Raw genomic sequence first — 20,121 nt, 5'->3', positions numbered from 1 at the left:
TAGAACACAAGTTCAAACTAAAAATAAATGATAAACTTTCATCACAATGATTAGCCTGTTGAGTTTCAAATTAACTAAGTGCTTCAGCAAATAGCAAATGTTTTAAATAGTTTCATATAATTGTTATCTGCACAGGGGAAGATTTTCCACTCTACAGTCTGTGCCGTGTGAAATGTGGGCCCTGAACCTTTACCGATACTGTGACACCAGTGGAGACAGACTCTTTCGGGATGTGGGCAAGGTCAGCATTTATTGCCAATCCCAACCTGCTCTCAAAAAAAGGTGAGCTAACTTCTTCAACCGTTGCAGGTACATTTACAGTACTCAGATAGTCGGAACGGCTGATGCTAGAGTCTGAGGTAACAAGATGTGGAGCTGGATGAACACAGCAGGCCAGGTAGCATCAGAGGAGCATGAAAGCTGACGTTTCGGGTCTGGCCCCTTCTTCAGTAAAAGGGTCTGAAACCTTCCGAAGGGTCCAGACCAGAAACATTAGCTTTCCTGCTCCTCCGATGCTGCCTGGTGTGGTGTTCGTCCAGCTCCACAGCTTGTTACCACATTTATATTACTGCTAGGAAAAGAGTTTCAAGTTTTTGACCCAGCAACTGTGAATGCTTGTCATAACAGTTTCAAGGCAGGATGGTCTGTGTCTTGGAGGGGAGTTTTCAGGTGGTGGTGTTGCTGTGTGGCTGCTGCCCTTGTCCTTCAAACTGAAAAAATATTGTGCGTAATAGTCTGGTGGATACAGGTACCATTCACTAGCTAAAATAGGTGTTTCCAATCTGCAATACCTCCTGTCTTCAATGTCTATCATGTACAAGAGAGAGAAGCGAATATTTTTAATGTTCTCCTCTTCCATCTGTAACAAAGATGGGCTTTTGTTTCTTTTTTATTTCCAAAATTTGTTTGTGAAGTCGAATTTGAAAATGACCCACAGCATACTCTTTAGGGTTAAAACCTTAGGGTTGATTAATGCATTCAAAAAAGGTGGGGTGAATGGTTTCTCATAACGTACATTCACACTCAGAAACATACTTGAAAAAATCCAAGAGAAAGTAAAGGAATTAAGTCACAACTATCAATTAAAAATCAAAGATACTGTATTAATTTGTGTGAATTAGAATGCAGTGGAGTTTTGTTATTGGTTGGTCTGACAAAATTGTTTTTTTGACAAGTTTGAGTGCTGGTGGATTGCAATTGAAGGCATATATAGATCTTGTAGCTGGGACTTTTGTTCACTTTTTAAGTGAAGTACAGATTCTTTCCAAAAATCAGACTTTGAGAGAAGTTGAGACTAGAGGCAGGCTATAACCAATGCTTGGAGCCACTTTGCTGTTGACTGTACTGATATAAAAAGCAGATTGAGGAAAGAAGTCAGAACTGTATAATAAACTGTAGCCACTGGTTTGTTAAGGATCTGAAGTGGACAGTCACGCAGCAAGGGACACAGCTGGCAGGGACAAGTTGTGGGGAGGGGTGGTGAAATGTGGGTGGTAGCAAATTGCGGAGATGCAGACAGAAGGGAAAGGATGGCAGTGGTCAGCGGTCAGAGGGGAACAACAGTCAACAGCTGTGGGGTGACAGAAGTTACTGATGCAGCAGCGTAATCCCATTGCCATCTGCACATATGCACGTGACTAGCAGTCATTACTGCTGGCAGTATTAGGATAGCAGCATACAGCAGTAATTACAATCACATGACTGGATCTCCCATTTGCAACACTCAGTTAACAAGGTAGTTTTGATGTTGTGTCTAAAGTTATTGTACATTAAGATGATAACTCCGGAGGACATTAGTGCCATCTCATTCATAATGTGTTTCAGTGGTTTCCTTTGACCCAAATTGCCTGAGGTAATCATCTGGAATTTCTACATAATGCAAGAGTACAATGTTCCAGGAGGATAGTATAAGCTTCTGACCCTATTTACTGTTAATCAGAACTTTTGAGAAATTGTAGTTAACTGGGATCATGTGATTGATGACAGCCACGATGCAAGTCCAGGAAACCACTGTAAACACTTTTTTTCCCTGCTCCCCTATCAAGAATCTATCAATCTTTCCCTTCAGTACACACAAGGACTAGTTCAAAGCACTCTATGGTAAAGATTCCAATGATTCACAACTGTCTGAAGGAAGAAATGCTTCATTTCAGTCTTAAACTGGCACTCCTTTATTTTGAGACCATGCTGGTCCACTACTCTCCCATGTGGGAAAACATCATCTCAACATTAACTTCATAAACTGTTTAAGAGTCTTCTGAACTGCTTTGAATGAAATGATATCTTTCCTTAAATAAGGGGACCAAAGCTGCTCACAGTACTTCAGATGCGGTCTCAACAGTGCCTTGTATAGTTGCAGTAAAAGCTTCCCCAACTCTTATACTCCAGCCCCCTTGAAATAAGGGCTGACAGTCCACTAGCCTTCCTGATGACCTGCTGCACCTGTGTGCTAACTTTGTGTTTCATTCACAAGTACTTCATGTTACAGCTTGCTGCAGTTTTTATCAATTTAAATAATATTGTTCTTTTGTTCTCCCTTCCAAAATGAACTTCACATTTTCCTATACTATACTCCATTTGCTGACATTGTGCCCACTTAACCCAATCAATATTTCTCTATAAATTGTTTGTATCCCTATCAGAACTTGCCTTTCCACCTATTTTAATGTCATCTGCAAGTTTGGCTATGGTACATTTTCTTCCTCCAAGTCACTGAAATACATTACACACAGTTACAATCCAAGCACCGATCAATGTAGAACCCCTCTGATTACAGGTTGCCAAACTGAAAAAGAATCCCTTATCCTCACTTACAGTTTCCTGCCGATTAGCCAATTCTCTAACTATGCTAATACACTACTTCCAATACTATGGGCTCTTATCTTATGACTTAACCTTTATGAAGTGCCTTGTTGAATGCCTTCTGCACGTCTAAATATAACATACTTACTGGTTCCCCTCTATCCAGTCTGGTTGAGACTTCCGCGAAAAGCTCTAATAGACCATGAAGGCATGTCGACTCTGCTTGATTAGATTATGATTTTCCACATTTGTTCCTATTACTTCCTTAATAACTGATTCCAATACTTTTCTAACAATAGATATCACACTAACTGATCTTAGTTACCCACTTGTTGCCTTCCTCCCTTTTTGAATAGGGGTGTCATATTGGCAGTTCTCCAATCCTCCAGTGCTTCTCTGCAACCAATGAATTGACTATCTATCTCTATCTTCCCTATCTTTATTTCTTATCCTCTAATATTGCAAAGAATGATACAGCCTCTGCTCTGACCTTTGACCCTGTTGAAGACCTGATTGGGGATGAGGATCTGTTCAAAAACTGTCGATAGAAAACCACTCTATTTGGAGATAGCCTTACTTGTTTTCTCCATATATTCTGAACTACTGAACAAAGGAAATCAAGCTAAAACCCAACCCCTCTGCAATTAGCTTTGTATTTACCTTTTGTTTTGTAACTATTTATTCCTTTGGAAACTGCAAGTCACATGGTGCATTTCTTGGAGCTTGATGATGTCATATTCAGGAAACCAATTAACTTTCTTTCAAAATACAAAGTGTCAGCAAACAGTCCTCAAAATATTCCTCTTAAAAGGGACTTCACAAAACAAACTACAGGCTTTTCACAGCACACAAGTCACCATAAGATTGAAAGATAATTTAGAATCTTTGTCCTCATATTCTATCCCAAAACCAATTTTCCTTTACTACCTTCCTCCCTGCCTCAAAAGCTTTCAACCACACTTTTCAGAAACCTCCACCTCCAAAATCCTTCCCTTACTAAATGTTGCCCACTCTTTCCACTGCACAGCAATTTGAAACATTATCTATTATTACTAAACAGATACACAATTTTGTTCTGAAGAAATTTTGAAAAAACCGATGTGGCCAGATATGCTGAGTTTCTCCAGTATTCTCTCTGATTTTTTTGCGCATTTTTAGTGTTGAACTGTCAAACATTTGTGACATGTTATGAAAAGAAAGACAATGAGTTACAGACTTAAGCAAAACTTAAAAGGCTTTTGAGAATGATTCTTAAAGGGTGGCATGCCTAGTTCCAATCGATTCAAGAGAGAAAAAAATATAATTTGTTTTACTCTCTACCCCAAACTCCTCAGCAGTCACATCTATCTCCTTTACTTAAATGATGACTGGCAGCAGAAATTCTCATGCTTTTCAGGCCTCCTGCTTAAATTGCAGTGCTAACATCATTCTATTGAGAGTATTTTTCTCAGCAGGCAGCTCTGTCTTTGAAGAGGCAATTTCAGTACAATACAAAGTCAGAGATCAAACATCATCAGAGTTGGAAAGTTAAAGGCCTGACTCCCAACACTTTTGTAGTTCTTAAAACAACAGGAGGTTATTGACTCATTTGAAAATTGGAAGAACAAGTTAAAGCTCCAGAAAAAATAAAATCAGATAGCAACTCTACAGTACCTTGCAATGATATACCTCTGACAACTGGCCAATGCAGACTTCAGTGGAGGTCTAGAAACAAATTGCTTACCTGGCCTCCTCAACAATAGATTTGCAGGAGTGAAGGAATTAACTGAGGGTGCATGCCCCACATTAAATGATAAATAGTCAGTGAAGAAAGTTTAAATAAACAAATAAAGGACTCTTGTGGCTCTTTGATAATGTTCCTACTCCTGACTCACCATCTGCTCCATAGCATTGCAATAAAATCTCTGAATAGGCTAATTTTTTAAGAAATGAAAAACCAGTCAGAATTTTATTCACCAGTTTAAACATTTTCTCATTCACAGTTGCTTAATATGATTTTTAGTAAGGATTTACTATTTTTGGTCGTACACATGCAAAAAGAAAAGTTGTAAGAAGATGATAAAAAGAAGTGAACTGTAAGTTCAGGAATAAACTTCATTTAGCAGAAAATTTGCTCCAGGAATGAGTTTGATTCAGTATTGCCAAGACTACATTGGTTAGACCACATACAGAATATTGTTTGGATATCTGCTCGTCATGCTACAATAATGGAGAATGTGTAAAGATGGAAAAAGAATGATTTTGAGTACAAGTAGATGACACATGAGAAAAGATTGATAAAGCTTGATCTCTGCAGCTAAGGATTTAAGAGGGAATCCCACAGCAGTAAATAAAATGCTAAATAGCTTAGATAAGATAAATCATGAACACTGCTTTAAGATAAGGCAGTGTAGCAGAACCATGTGCCATAAATATAAATGGCTGAAAAGTAATTTTGGCAGAGATTCCAAAAAGATATTCTTGCAAAGGGTGATAAATGTCTTAAATAACTTATCAAACAGAATATTCGAGACAAGTTAATTCAGAACATGGTTGGTTGACAGGCTAAGGATTAAAATACCACTTTGAGAGGTTCCCGTGGCTTGGAAGTACATTTCACAGTTCTTGACTTTGTTGAAGCTCTATTATTGCCTCTAGTGAGATTAATAATTAGAGCCTCCACCTTGTCTACCTCTTTATGTTCCACCACTATAAAACACAAATGTCTACGTCACCCATTGTATGTCAGGCTCACCACTCTGGGGGAATAGCATGTAAAGAAAAAATATATACAGGATCGAAAATTAGAACCTGCATTAAATATTTATTTAAATGTCAACAAGAGGCAGAAAGACTAACTTTGCACAACTTTGTTTTTTGACCACCAACAAGCCAAGCCTGGGAATAGGTCTATTTTATCATAATACTGATTCTCTAGACAACCCATTTACTTCTTCCAAGCCTCACTCAATTAGCACTATTGTGAGGAGATTTTCCTGGGTCTGTGCCCAAGTGCACAAGGAGTGCAAACCTATAAAAAAAACATGATTTTTCATCCATTAATCTAAACGGAAGGAACATTGAAGACTCTCTGTGCAGGCTTCTGGCCTCCAAACAAATATCCCAACATTTGAGGTAAAACCAATGAAAATCTTGTCAACACTGCTTTATGAAATGAAATAAAAAATTTTGAAGCTTTAAATAAAAGATTCTTATAATGTCCCCATCTTCTGCTTGCAGTCAGACTTCAGTTCTTCAGAAACTCTGCATTACGGGGTTAATTTTAATCAGGCCTTTCATTCAGAAATTCCAAAAGGAACTGCAGTTCCACACCCATCCAAATTATATTCAACAGACAGTAAAGTCAGCATGTGAAATGTCACATCTCACTAAGGTACAGTGCTGCAAACCAAGCCCTGCTATTCCCAGAGTCGTCACAAGACTTAAAAACGTTTTGAAATACAGCAGAATTCTCCAACTGACCTGTCTTTTAGACCCAAGCTGTCATAAAGCATGGATCAAATGTCTTTAAAAGAATGTCTATTGTAAATAAATGGACTGTAACTATAGGTAAACAATTATGAACCATCGGCATATAACTCTATTAATTGAGATTCTAATCCCCTTATAAAGTTCCCCATGCACTCTCAGTCACATCAGGGAGAAAACCATGTATTATGTTTGGGGAGAAAACTGGGAAAGCAGTTCAGTGACTATTGTTCGCAGGATCTGTTAAGATGATTCTGGTGCTGATCACAATGCTGCTTCTCGCTTTTTTTCCCCAGATGCTTCCACTGGTTTGCAAGCTGCACAGGGTGACTAGTTCACTGACAAAAGGTCTCAAATTTACTGCCTGGAAGTCAGAACTGATAGCAACTACTGAAGGAGAGATAAACTGGTATGTTAAGGCTTAAAGTGGCTTTCACTGCAGAGAATAGATAGAGCACCTGAGCTGGTGGTAGTCTGAAAAGTTTCTCTGTAACAACACCAACAGTTCCTCTACCTGAGAAGCAATCATGTTATTATCAGCAAACAGAAGACCTTTGTCATTGGTAACTGGTCACTAGTCCACAAATCGATTTGCTTCTTGTTGCCAACCGGAGCTCCATTTGTACACAGTCCTTCGTCTCCAGTTCATCTGCAATGACTGCTGTAACTCACAACTGGGCAGTGTTCACAATGAGTACCAAGTTACTCGCATTTAAACCAGGCAGCAATCCTTTAATCTCTGGTCTCAAGAGTTCTTTTCTCATTTCAGTCCAGAATTCAAAACAAAACACAAAAATTAAAAGACAGTGTTTCTAGAAAGTAGCTTTTCACTCCCAAATATCTCAGATTCCTAACACAGAGAGAATATGGGGCATAAAACCTAGAAACATTCCATTTGACCCAAGCAGTATATGCTGGGGTATGTGCTTCACTAGCAGATTACAAGAAATGTTACCCTCTAAAAATTATTGGTAATTCTTGTCAATAAAGTAGCAAGTCTATTGTCATTTAATTTGTCATCTTCTCACTAAAACTTTCATTCGTTCAAAAAAAATTGTCAAAAAGATTTTAAAGGGGTAAGCGCAATGATAGCCTGTCAGGAGAAAATAAAACATGCGTAATTTTTTAGATGTAGTTCTTAAAAAAAAGTTTCCAAAGAGATTACAGATCTCCCATAGTCATGAAATTTATATATGTAAGTCACTGTCCCTATCTTCACACCTACAAGTGCTCAAGTCATCCAATTTTCACTCAGAGAGGGTCAAATCTTGCATTCATCTGCGCTGATTCCTGTTTAAAAAATAAAAAAAGAAAATTATAACTTTGAACTTCAATTGCTCGTATGAACTTTACAACTCAGACACCTATTGTATCCAAAAAAAAACAGATTTGCTTTTATTAGCACTTTACAGCTAATGAGGTACTCTTTAAGTCTGGTTATAGTTGCGATTAAAGAAATACACTGTGATCATAACCAGATACAGGTAATCTGCTTTTAACCATTGGTTAAGTGACAAATATTGGCAGAACTAGGTGAAATCACTTATTTTCTTTGAACTAATGCCATGGAATGTTTCATGTTTATCTAAGAGTCTTTGGTATAACATCTCATCTGAAAGAGGAAATGTTTGAAGTATCAGCTTAGATTTTCTTGGTCAAGACCCTGGAGTAGCACTTCCTTTTTGACTCAGAGGTGAAAATAGTACCAATGAGCCATGGCTGACATCATGCATCCAATTCTAAGAGTCTGCTAGAAACAACAGCTTGCACATTGGAAAGTGAATATAGTGAGCAGAAGAAAGAGCCTGAGTTCTGCACTTTACAACATGAACAAAGTTCCTAGATGGCTCAGTGGTGAAAGCAGCCTCTAGTTATCCAGAAAATCCTGGCTTGGTCAATCCATGTTTAATTCATTGAGATTAGTACAGGTGCTTCAATTAGCACTAATATCTTGTAATTTAAAAAAAACTACAAAGCTACCTGCTTTGTATTGTTACCCAAATCCTGATAGGAAACACATGTGCAAACATCAGATGATGAAATAATGAAGTTTGGCTTTGATGACTCCCATAATACATTACCAGTCACTGCCTGAATTTGTAAAAATAGCTTCTTTGGTGAGACACCAGATGTTTCCTGTGGCTTTAGCAGAGGAGCTTACAAAATTGAAGGGGTATCTGTAAAAATAACTTCCACAAATGTAAACTGGTATCAGCAGTGGAAAGGAACACAGCGGAGAGATGAACTGCAGATGTTGAAGGATGGAGTATCAATCATATTGAGAGATGACAGTTACATATTCTGCCACTGGTGATTTTTCTCAATGATATGACAGCGTGGAAGCAGAAAGGGACAGTCTGAAATAGAGATGGGTGTACAGTTACAAGACAACAACATTTTCTGATTGTTTAATTAAATAGGAACAGAAGTGCTTATGTGAATTACAGTTTCTAAATGAGGGGGCTAATAATACTGGTCTTGAGGTAGGTAGAAATGTTCTGCAGCACACAGATTGGCAAGCACAAGCACTGAAGGTGAGGGTTGTAAGGTATTGAGTCACTATGCTTTATGAATAAGCTGAGCTAGAGAAAAAGAATCAAAAACAGAAATTGTTGATAAAGTGCAGCAAGTCTGGCAGCATCTATGAAGAGAAATCAGAGTTAAGGTTTCGGGTCCGGTGACCCTTCCTCAGAGGAATTGCTTATGTTTCTGATTTACAGCATTACAGCTCTTTCGGTTTTTTTCCTTAGAGAGAATAAATGATGGCTCATTTAAGTGGGAGATAGAGCACAATATTTAAATTGAGAAGTGAAAGTTGTGAGGCTGTTAGTGGGCACAGCAAAAGATGTGGTCTTGACTTTGGACACAAGAACAACAATGTGTCTTTCACACTTCGAGTCTGAGATAAATATTAGGAGATATGCAGTTTAGGGTTTATTGCCATTCTGTAGGATAATCTTGGAGCATTAAGGGGGTTTGGTCATTGAGAAGGAACACCAGTAAATTTATGGAGGTATGGTAAAATCCTGTAGCGAACATCCACCCTATTATTCACCGTATGTTCAACCTTAAAGCCTGCAGTAAAATTATTGTTACATCAAGGTAAAGACATTAAAGGTATACAATTAAGATCTTTAAATTGAGTTAAGTTTCAAATCCTGAGCTGTGCATTATGCGGCATAGGCATCAGCTCAGGTGTCAGGACAGTGGAGTAGTTCAGAAATTAATGAGTAAACTTAGAATTGACTTTCTGAGGCGGGGAGTGGGATGTAGATTTTTTAGCCAGGGATAGTAACTATGAGTGGAAAACTTCACTAAATGTTTTCCTTGCTTGCCAGAATTGTGGCCAACTTTAACATCTCTAATAAATACAGTTCACAGATATGATTTCCAATTTTGTCGGATTTGCTTCGGTGAAAGAGTGAAGGTTGGACATAAACCACGGATGTGTATCCAGCTTTTCAGAACTCACTTGACTTACAACCACTGAATAACTTATGCCACCCCTGGAGACCTATAACAGCCTACACATTGATTACAGGAACATAAATTATCCAGCCACATATGGTCGGTGGAGTCAAATGTCATTGAGCACAGAAACTTGACATCTTTAACTTCAAGCATATAAGGACACTGTCTCACTAAAACACAGTTTCGGGGTCCAACCAACCTAAAACAAGTGTTCAGCTCGCAGTTTATCCTAACTTTACATTTTGAAGGGAGTGGGAGGAAATGTAAATTCAAGTGCCATATTTAGCTGCCAATAAAAATATTGGGTGATGTATTAGTGTGTGTGAATAAGTAGTAAAAGCTATAGCGATATCCATTAACATGCCTGGTTCAGATCGTGTTACATTTCTTACTTTGATGCAGAGATCAAATCAGAATGAGGACTATTACAGTAAAATATGTTGAATGCTTTCATTCACTTTAAATTCTGAGTTCAAAGTGTTTCCAAAATTAAAAACAGCTTGAACAGCTATCTCGGCAGTACTTTTCTGAGTACTGAGAGATTCTGTACTACAGTTGGATGACTGGGAGGTTGGAAATAAATATACAGGGACAGGTGTTGAAATGTGACATCTGAATGCCTTCATCATTCTGCAGACAGAGATGCTTTAACGCCAATGCAGCAGCATAATGTGATTTAAGACCTGCCATCTTAATTGGGAATTGTGTGCTTGAGCTGGCACAAACAGTGTCAAAAGATTATAGTTCCACACATGCTGTTATGGGAAGTTGACAGACACTTCCTCCGTAGAAAGAAAAATCTCAGCGAGCTGGCACACAAGACTGCCATTGTACCTTCTTGAACTGTTCAAAAGCACTGCTGGGGGATCCAGAAGGAAGGTTTTAGGCCAATCAATTCAATGGGAGTAGCAGCAGATTTCAGAAGGAAAAGCAGGTCATAAAGACTTAGAGCACGGAAACAGATGCTTCAGTCCATCTTGTACTCACTGACCAGATATCCTCAATTAACCTCGTCCCATTTACCAACATTTGACTCATGTCCCTCTAAACCCATCTTAATCATAAACCAATCCAGATGCCTTTTAAATGTTGAAATTCTACCAGCCTCCACCACTTCCTCTGCAGCTCATTCCATACAAATACTACCCTCTGAGTGAAAAATTGCCTGTTAGGCCCCTTATATATCTTTCCCCTCTCATCATTTCTCATTCAGAAGGTCAGGAGGAATGGGATACAGGGGAACTTAGCTGCTTGGATACAGAATTGGCTGGCCAACAGAAGACAGCGAGTGGTAGTAGAAGGAAAATATTCTGCCTGGAAGTCAGTGGTGAGTGGGGTTCCACAGGGTTCTGTCCTTGGGCCTCTACTGTTGGTAATTTTTATTAATGACTTGGATGAGGGGATTGAAGGATGGGTCAGCAAGTTTGCAGACGACACAAAGGTCGGAGGTGTCGTTGACAGTGTAGAGGGCTGTTGTAGGCTGCAGCGGGACATTGACAGGATGCAGAGATGGGCTGAGAGGTGGCAGATGGAGTTCAACCTGGATAAATGCGAGGTGATGCATTTTGGAAGGTCGAATTTGAAAGCTGAGTACAGGATTAAGGATAGGATTCTTGGCAGCGTGGAGGAACAGAGGGATCTTGGTGTGCAGATACATAGATCCCTTAAAATGGCCACCCAAGTGGACAGGGTTGTTAAGAAAGCATATGGTGTTTTGGCTTTCATTAACAGGGGGATTGAGTTTAGGAGTCGTGAGATCTTGTTGCAGCTCTATAAAACTTTGGTTAGACCGCACTTGGAATACTGCGTCCAGTTCTGGGCGCCCTATTATAGGAAAGATGTGGATGCTTTGGAGAGGGTTCAGAGGAGGTTTACCAGGATGCTGCCTGGACTGGAGGGCTTATCTTATGAAGAGAGGTTGACTGAGCTCGGTCTCTTTTCATTGGAGAAAAGGAGGAGGAGAGGGGACCTAATTGAGGTATACAAGATAATGAGAGGCATAAATAGAGTTGATAGCCAGAGACTATTTCCCAGGGCAGAAATGGCTAGCACGAGGGGTCATAGTTTTAAGCTGGTTGGTGGAAAGTATAGAGGGGATGTCAGAGGCAGGTTCTTTACGCAGAGAGCTGTGAGAGCATGGAATGCGTTGCCGGCAGCAGTTGTGGAAGCAAGGTCATTGGGGTCATTTAAGAGACTGCTGGACATGCATATGGTCACAGAATTTTGAGGGTGCATACATGAGGATCAATGGTCGGCACAACATTGTGGGCTGAAGGGCCTGTTCTGTGCTGTACTGTTCTATGTTCTATGATCTATCTTAAGCCTATGTCCTCTATTTTTGGACTCCCCTACCTTGGGGAAAAGGCCTTGATTATTTCCCCTATCCATGCCTCTCATGGTTTTACAAATTTGTATAATGTTCCCCCTCAGCCTTCAATGCTCCAATGAAAATAGCCCCAGCCTATTCAGCCTCTCCTGATAGCTCAAACCCTCCAATCCCGGCAACATCCTTGCAAATCTTTTCTGAATCCTTTCAAATTTCGCAACATCTTTCCTACATCAGGGAGACCGGAATTGCGTGGAGTATTCCAAAAGTGGCCTAACCAATGTCTCATACAGCCACAACATGACGTTCCAACTGCTGTACTCAATGCATTGCCCAATAAAGGCAAGTGTACCAACTGCATTCTTCACTATCCTGTCTCTGTGCAACTCCACTTTCAAGGAACTATGAACCTGGTCTCTTTGTTCAGCAACACTCCCTAATGTGACCTACCAAAATGCAGCACCTCACATTTATCCAATTTAAACTCCATCTGCCACTCTTCGGCTCATTGGTTCATCTGATCGAGGTCCTGTTATACTGTGAGGTAACTTTCTTTGCTGACCATGACACCACCAATTATGGTGTCACCTGCAAACTTACTAACTATACCTCCCATATTCACATCCAAATCACTTACAAGCAATTCTCCTATAACACAATAGTTGCATTCTTATACAACCTTGTGCTATAGAAGATCGTGTTACAGGGAAATCGCTATAGAATCACTAATCACTATATACTGTATAGTGGAAAGTTCATGTTATCCAAACAGTATCCACTATTCATCGATCGCATTATAGCCAATTTGTATTAAAGAAACACGTGTTATAGCAGAAATACCTGTATATAAATCAGTTGTCCCGGCACTGCCAGTCACAGACCTCCAGTCGCAAAGCAACTTTCCACCAACACCCTTTGACTCCTACCTTTGAGCCAGTTATATATCCAAATGGCTAGTTCTCTCTGTATTCCATGTGATGTAACCTTGTCAATCAGTCTGCCATCCAGGAACTTGTTGAATGCCTTACAGAAAGTCCATAAAGACAATGTCCACCGCTCTGCCTTCATCAATCCTCTTCATCACTTCTTCAACAAAACTCCATCAGTAGTACAGTACAACAGTTGGGTCAGCAGTTTACAATTTTCTCAGTATCTGTGCTGCATGTGGATTATTAACTGTCACAGTTTGTGTGTTGACTTGCTGGCCACTGTTCATAGATTGTGCAGCTTATGCGATCTATGTTACAGCACTAGTTCTTGTTATCTTTGACAATGTAATCTACTAGGTCACATATACAAAAATATATTGAGTTACAAGCTAGACATAAACTATGTGATATTATACGTAGAGAATCCATGGTTTACAAAAGTCTGACTTGTGAATGCTCGTACTTACAAACACAATCCCATACATGGTTGTAATTTTGAAGACACGACATACAACCACTTCTTGTCCTTAAAGACAGCTGCTTTACATTTTTACCAGACATGTGTTCAAATCAACTTGTTCATGGACTCCAGAAAGGAATCCATTCATTACCTGAGGACTGGCTATACTCACACATTACGTGTGTGTGCGCGTGTGCGTGTGTTTGTGTGTGAGAGAGAGAGAGAGAAATTAATAACTTGTACATGTTTCTTTAGCAATGGTGATTACTTTTAAAACAGTTTTTGAGGCCTGGCTTTAATGTGAATTTTTTTGGTGCACCATGAATTAAGTTTTATTTATCTTAGATTGGTCTGTGACACCGCAAGATAAGTAACGGCTTGTTAGAGACTTCTGGAACTTATTTTAAGTTAAAGGAAACACCCATTGTGTAGAGGGGGAAATTCTAATTTTATTTGAGAGTAAGTCTTGTGGAGGCCTAGGATGAAGATGGCTATATAGATCATTTCTCCTATGAAGGGAAGGCTATAGTGAGGAGAAAAGGGTTAGTCCCACTTCAGAAGTGTTGAGGTTACTTAACAGTGAGTAAATTTAAGCTAAATAGTATAATAGCTCTAGGATGAAGCTAAGTGAGGTATCAGTCTATAAGTTGAAGTCACAGGCAATGTAAACTTACAAAGACATTAGACAAAAAGATTCTGGTGTGAATATTGTACAGGATGCATTTTTGGGTCTGTACACGGGGCTTGTTTTGGGTAGATTACAAAAGCAGTTTTCTTCTCAATTTTTAGAGGAGTGTTTTTGTGATTAATATGACTTTACTTTTACTGTGTGCTTAACAATCTTTCAATTTTTATTCTAAGTAGGTGGTTTGGTTTATTCTATTTTATTTTTATTTCTTTTGTTAATAAGCAGTGCATGTTTATATCTCAACAAGAGGTCACTTGGTTAAAACCAAAACAGATTAAAATATGATCTATTAAACCAGGTTCCAGTATGGGATTTGACTTGTTTGATAATAACATTAGCTAGGATATTAACACAAGGAAGGTTTTGTTTTGCTACAAATTACTATTTGAATAATTATAATGCATTGTTATTATAGAAACTCAAGGATAAGCTCACTGTACAGCTACAATTCTTCAAGTATAGCTCTTCAATAAGGATTTAATTATAATTAGGAACTGAATCGAACTGTGTGATTATCCTTAATAAAGCCCACCTCCTCATGGAGCTTGTTGAGTATGAGTTCCTGTGGCAATAAACAATAGCCTATCCAGATGGGACTCGTCATCTGAGCCCAAAAAATATAAAGCAGACCGAATCCCCCCAATTCCATTCCGTCTTTTCCTACCTTCCCCTGAATTTTGACGGTTTATATTGCCCATAGTGGGCTTTGCTTGTAAATATTGAATTGACTGCACTGGTGATTACTGATGGTGGTTAGTAGTTTATAAAAAGAAAACAGTCACAGTGATTTTGGTGGTGGGAAAGTCACTGAGTTGTGTGTGAGAGCACTTTTTGCGTGTCGGAACAAAATGAATAAACAAACAAACAAATAAATAAAGCAGACCAACTCCCCTTCAATTCCATTTTGAATTAGTAACCCCTCTTTCACTCTTTTTTCCCTACCGTGCCCTCACTTTTGAGGATGTGCATTGCCTTAATATATGAATATCTAATTGGCAACTCAGGATTTTTACTAGTGGTCATTGGTTTTTAAAAGGAAAACAAAAAAAAGTCACATTGATTTTGGTGGTGGGAAAGTCACTGTTGTGTGCGATAGCATTTCTGGGTACAAAGGAAAGAAAGATAAAGCAAACCCAGATTCAGCTCTTGTCATGCATTGGTAGTATCCTACCTCTGAGCTAGCAGGCCTGCATTCAAATCCCACCTGTCCTTGAGAAGTGTGTCATAACATCTCTGAATAGGATGATTCAAAATTTATTTTAAATATAAAGCAGACTCGGAGTTCACTCTACAGAATTCTTGGTTCCAGGCCGCGACTAACCTTTTGTATGCCATGAGTATTGGCTCTGTTTTGGTGTTCAACAATAAGTTAAATTCCTTTGCAGTTAGGGTTCCTGAGTTATTACAACCAGCTTATATGCAGTAAAGGAATTTTGCCTTTAACAATAATTGCAGCACAGAGACATCAATAACATGGAATTCAATGTTATCGAACTCGGTGTTGTTCCACGTCAGATCTCATGCACAGTGCACGATTATACTAACCACAAGTGTGTAGAATGCCTTTGCCATTGCTTCTTCATAAAACTGTTCCTCACGTAAATACTCAGGGTGATTGCTTCCAGATTTCTGGATTCTCCAATCTAGATTCTGAAGAACAAGCTGTGTCATGTTCTTACCCTTCTTGTTCAATTGGACTTTTAGAAATTTATTCATTTTATCTATTGTGAGAAGATCATTAATAACCTGAAGTAGATTAAATGAAAACAAACCAATCAGGCAATAACTATACAGCATCTTGGTAATACAGTTTCAAATATTAACCCATTAACCAATTAGCATTAAAAGATTTCAATATTTTATTTATTCACAGAATGTGGGGCATCACTGGCCAGGGCAGCATTTATTGTCCAGCCCTAGTTGCCTTGAGAAGACCGTGAGCTGCCTTGTTGAACTGCAGCAGTGTGTTTGGTGTAGGTATACCCACAATGCTGTCAGGGAGTTCCAGGATTCTGACCCAATGACACTGAAGGAATGGTGACATATTTCCAAGTCTATATCATGAATGGCCAGAGTTACACACCCATGTCAATCATAAAAGCAAAATCTGAGTGTTCCAGGGTAGTGTAGGTGGTCAGGATGGAACAGTAGACCTTCACCACTGCAACAAACACCAGATATCTTAAAGGAGTTGTGGGCTTTTTCCTCTACTACCCTTTCAGGTTGTGAGTTCCAAACTCTGACCACCCTCTGAAAAAATGCTTCCTCAACTCCCCATTAATCTTCTAACAATCACTTTAAATCTATGCTACCTAATTATCAACATGTCTGCTGAGATAAATCGGCCCTTCCACCCACTCTGTCTAGGCCTCTCATGGTTTTTTTACATTTCAGTCACATTTTCCTCTTTGCATCCTGGAAATGCTTTTATGACCTTCACAATTTCTCACTATATAAAGTGCTTGTTGAAAAGAGCAACAGAAATGTGAAGAATTTGATTTATTCATTGCAACAATGACAATTAAAGATTAAATTAGTAGAAGAATTTACTTTTAAGCAGTGGGTAAGGGATAGCTTTTCCTCGTACTTAATAATTTAAGAAACTTCTGCAGCATTTGATGGCATTTTAAAATTAAAAATGAGGGGCTCTGAGCAAAAGCTAGCAAAAAATTGACCCTATTAAATAATCCAATAGGAGCAGCTATGAAAATGCTCGCCTAACAGTCCATGAGCTCAAAATGCATCTGTAATCATTGTGATAACAAGGTCTAGAGTTGGATGAACACAGCAGGCCAGGCAGTATCAGAGTAGGAGGAAAGCTGACATTTCGGGTCTGGACGCTTCTTCAGAAATGCGGAGGGGAAGTGGGCTCTGAAATAAGTCGACAGAGTAGGGAGGCGATGATAGAAGGTGGATAAAGGAGCAGATAGGTGGAAAGACGGCGGACAGGTCAAAGAGGCAGGGATGAAACCAGTACGGGTGAGTGTAGGTAGGGAGTTGCGATGGGGGTTGGCCAGTGAGGAGGGAGGAGCGGGTAGGTGGGAGGGAAGACAGACAGGTCAACAAGGCAGGGATGGTAGGAAGATTAGTAGGTAGGAAGTGGGGGTGGGTGTTGGTCAGTGAGGTGGGAAGAGCAGACAGGTGGGAGAAAAGACAGACAGGTTGAGGAGGCGGGGACGAGATGGGCTGGTCAACCAGCTTTATCTCCACCTCCTTGACTTGTCCGTCTTCCCTCTCACCTACCTGCCCCTCCCTCCTCACTGACCAACCCTCATCCCAAATCCCTTGCTATACTCACCTGTACTGGCTTCAGCCCCGCCTCCTTGACTTGTCCATCTTCTCTCCATCTATCTGCTCCTCTATCCACCTAATTTCATCACCTCCCCCTCTCTCTATTTATTTCGGAGCCCAATTCACCACCCCCATTTCTAAACAAGAGTCCAGACCCATAACATCAGCTTTCCTGCTCCTCTGATGCTGCCTGGCCTGCAGTGTTCATCCAGCTCTACACCAGACTTCAGCATCGGCAGTTCCTACTATCTCTGTAATCATTGTGATGCGATTTGAAGTAGTGTAACAATTAAGGATACAATATTAAAAAAAATCAAAACCAAAACATAATGCTCTATACGTTTTTGAATTAAGAAGTTAGCATTTATAAATATCCTAAATCTTTGACAATGTCCTAAAATGGTTCACACTCAATGAATTAACCTTTGAACAGCAGTGAGTAATGCAAATAAATGAGGCAGATTTAAAAGATACCACCACTGACAGTGAGGTAAAACCATTTTGGATGGTGTTGGTGGCAAGAACAATATTGCTAGACTATATTTTGGGCAGATTGTCAGTCTTTGCAGAGACAAGGAAAGTAATAATTGAAGAATATAAACCATTCAATTTTTTGAGCAAGATGCCAGCAACACTAATCCTGGATTAGTTAAATTTAGGCAATATATAGTGCAAAATATAATTTACTTTACTCCAAGAATAGGCTATAAGACCATAAGAAATAGGAACAGGATTAGGCCCTTTGCCTCCTCAAGCCTATTCCACCATTAAATAGGATCATAGCTAATCTGACATTCCACACATCCACTTTCCTGCATTTTCCCTGTAGCCCTTGATTAAGGGTTACTGATCAAGAAAGCATCTATCTCAGCCGTAAATACATATAAGGACTTTGTCCCCACCCCCCCCAGGTGTCAGTAACAAGGAATTCCAAAGGCACTCAACCTTCTGAGAGAAGAAATTCCGCCTCTGAGACTATGACCTCTGGTCTTAGACTCTCCTATGAGGAGAATTATTCCTTCAGCATTTACCTGGTGACCTCCTTAAGAATCTTATATATTTCAATGACCTCATTGAGATCACCTCTCATTCTTCTAAACTCCAGTACATAGAGTCCCAACCAGTTTATCCTTTGCTCATAAGAGATCTCTCCATTCCAGAATCATTCCAGTGAACCTTGTCTGTACTGTCTCAAATGAAATATCCTCAAATAAGGGGACCAGATTTTCCTCAAAGTACTCCTGATGTGGTCTTGCCAGCACCTTGTACAATTGAAATACGACTTCCCGACTCAATACTCGTACACTTTAATGAAGTTCAGCAAAGTGGGCCTTTTTGTACCAAAGTAATTTGTTTTTTTATTTACCACAACAGTCATTTTAAGTAAGACTACCAACTTATCATCAAAATATACCAAAATATTAGGCAATTCGAATTGAGACCTTACATTAAGTAGAATCAGGGCTGTGACTTCCCCACTATACAAAGCTATAGCCAACACAGAGGAGAGACCTTCAATATAATAGTTTGAATTTGATTTAAATTTAGGCCTAAGGTGAAAGAAGGGCACTTAAGGGCTTTCTCCAGCCACCGCTAGTATTTTTCCAAAAGTGGGAGGGGTGCCCGCATGATGCTGCTGAGGCCACTGGCTCAGGAATGGGGATCTCTCTCGTTTGCCCAACAGGGGGTTTCCCAGAAGCAAGGGCTGCCCAGCTTGCCTCCATCTTGATCACCTGATCATCACATCTGCTCCACTACTTGTCAAGCTTGCCCTCACTTGCATTATCTTGCCTCGATTGCTTTCTGGTTGAATTAAGGGCTTTGAATTAGAATCCCTACAGTGTGGAAACAGGCCCTTTGGTCCAACAAGTCCACACCGAACCTCAGAGCATGCCACCTCGACCCATCCCACTATAACCCACCTGATCTACACCTCCCTGAACACTATGGGCAATTTAGCATGGCCAATCCACCTAACCTGCACATCTTTGGGCTGTGGGAGGAAACTGGAGCAACCAGAGGAAACTTGCGCAGACAAGGGGAGAATGTGCAAACTCCACACAGACAGTCGCCCGAGGCTGGAATTGAACCCGGGTCCCTGGCGCTGTGAGGCAGCCGTGCTAACAACTGAGCCACCGTGCCGCCCGTTGGGGACTGGCTACAGTGCCAGAAGGCCCGGCTGTGAGTGCACTTGGAAGTGATTCATCATCACGTACAAGGCCAGAAGGCTCAACCTCTGGCAGTTTGCTGCCTGACGATTGTAAAATCCGGTTACAGCTCCCAGCCAGTCTTTTCAGCTAGTGGGAGGGGATGGAGCCTTCACATAAAATTCCAGCCAATGTTTCCAAACTCACCGGCAAATCACAACGCTCATTATCAAAATAATGTCCATCCCATACTTCTATTGCAATGCTGCTGTATTCTTTTGTAAGTCTCAATATATTTTTATTCAGACAGTTTTCCATGACATATTGTAAAGGATGTGAAAGTGCATCATTCAGGAATTCCTAAGCAGGAAAAAAATGTTAAAAATACATAGTTTCAAATGTCTGCATGAAACAGGAGTGATTTATTAATCATGTATACTTCATCTGCCTTTGAACTATTTCAGAGTGGATATTGTCTAAAATTGGCAATAAAAATCAAACTGTGTAAAGGATTTTTCATGTGGGAAATTAATTGGGGG

The 20,121-nt window shown here is 39.8% G+C and overlaps 1 protein-coding gene across 10 annotated transcripts in view; it reads right to left on the bottom strand.

Moving 5' to 3' along the window:
- Positions 1-4,827: 4,827 nt before the first annotated feature.
- The window catches only part of LOC125464605 (uncharacterized), a 117,802-nt gene continuing 102,508 nt past the window's right edge, over positions 4,828-20,121 (bottom strand). For 6 of the 10 annotated variants that reach the window (XM_048557192.2, XM_048557194.2, XM_048557196.2 and 3 more), the window contains 3 exons: positions 19,790-19,942; positions 15,690-15,890; positions 4,828-7,560 (listed from right to left, as the gene is read on the bottom strand). In XM_048557192.2, coding sequence (XP_048413149.2) covers positions 7,522-7,560; positions 15,690-15,890; positions 19,790-19,942 — 393 coding nt within the window. In that variant the 3' untranslated portion in view covers positions 4,828-7,521. Of the gene's footprint in view, positions 7,561-15,689; positions 15,891-19,789; positions 19,943-20,121 lie in introns of those variants that run through there. The other 4 variants (XM_048557195.2, XM_048557198.2, XM_048557197.2 and 1 more) reach the window with 4 other exon arrangements.

Source organism: Stegostoma tigrinum, chromosome 27 (assembly GCF_030684315.1).
Source record: "Stegostoma tigrinum isolate sSteTig4 chromosome 27, sSteTig4.hap1, whole genome shotgun sequence".
Taxonomy (NCBI): Eukaryota; Metazoa; Chordata; class Chondrichthyes; order Orectolobiformes; family Stegostomatidae; genus Stegostoma; species Stegostoma tigrinum.
This window is presented reverse-complemented; position numbering and strand designations above follow the sequence as displayed.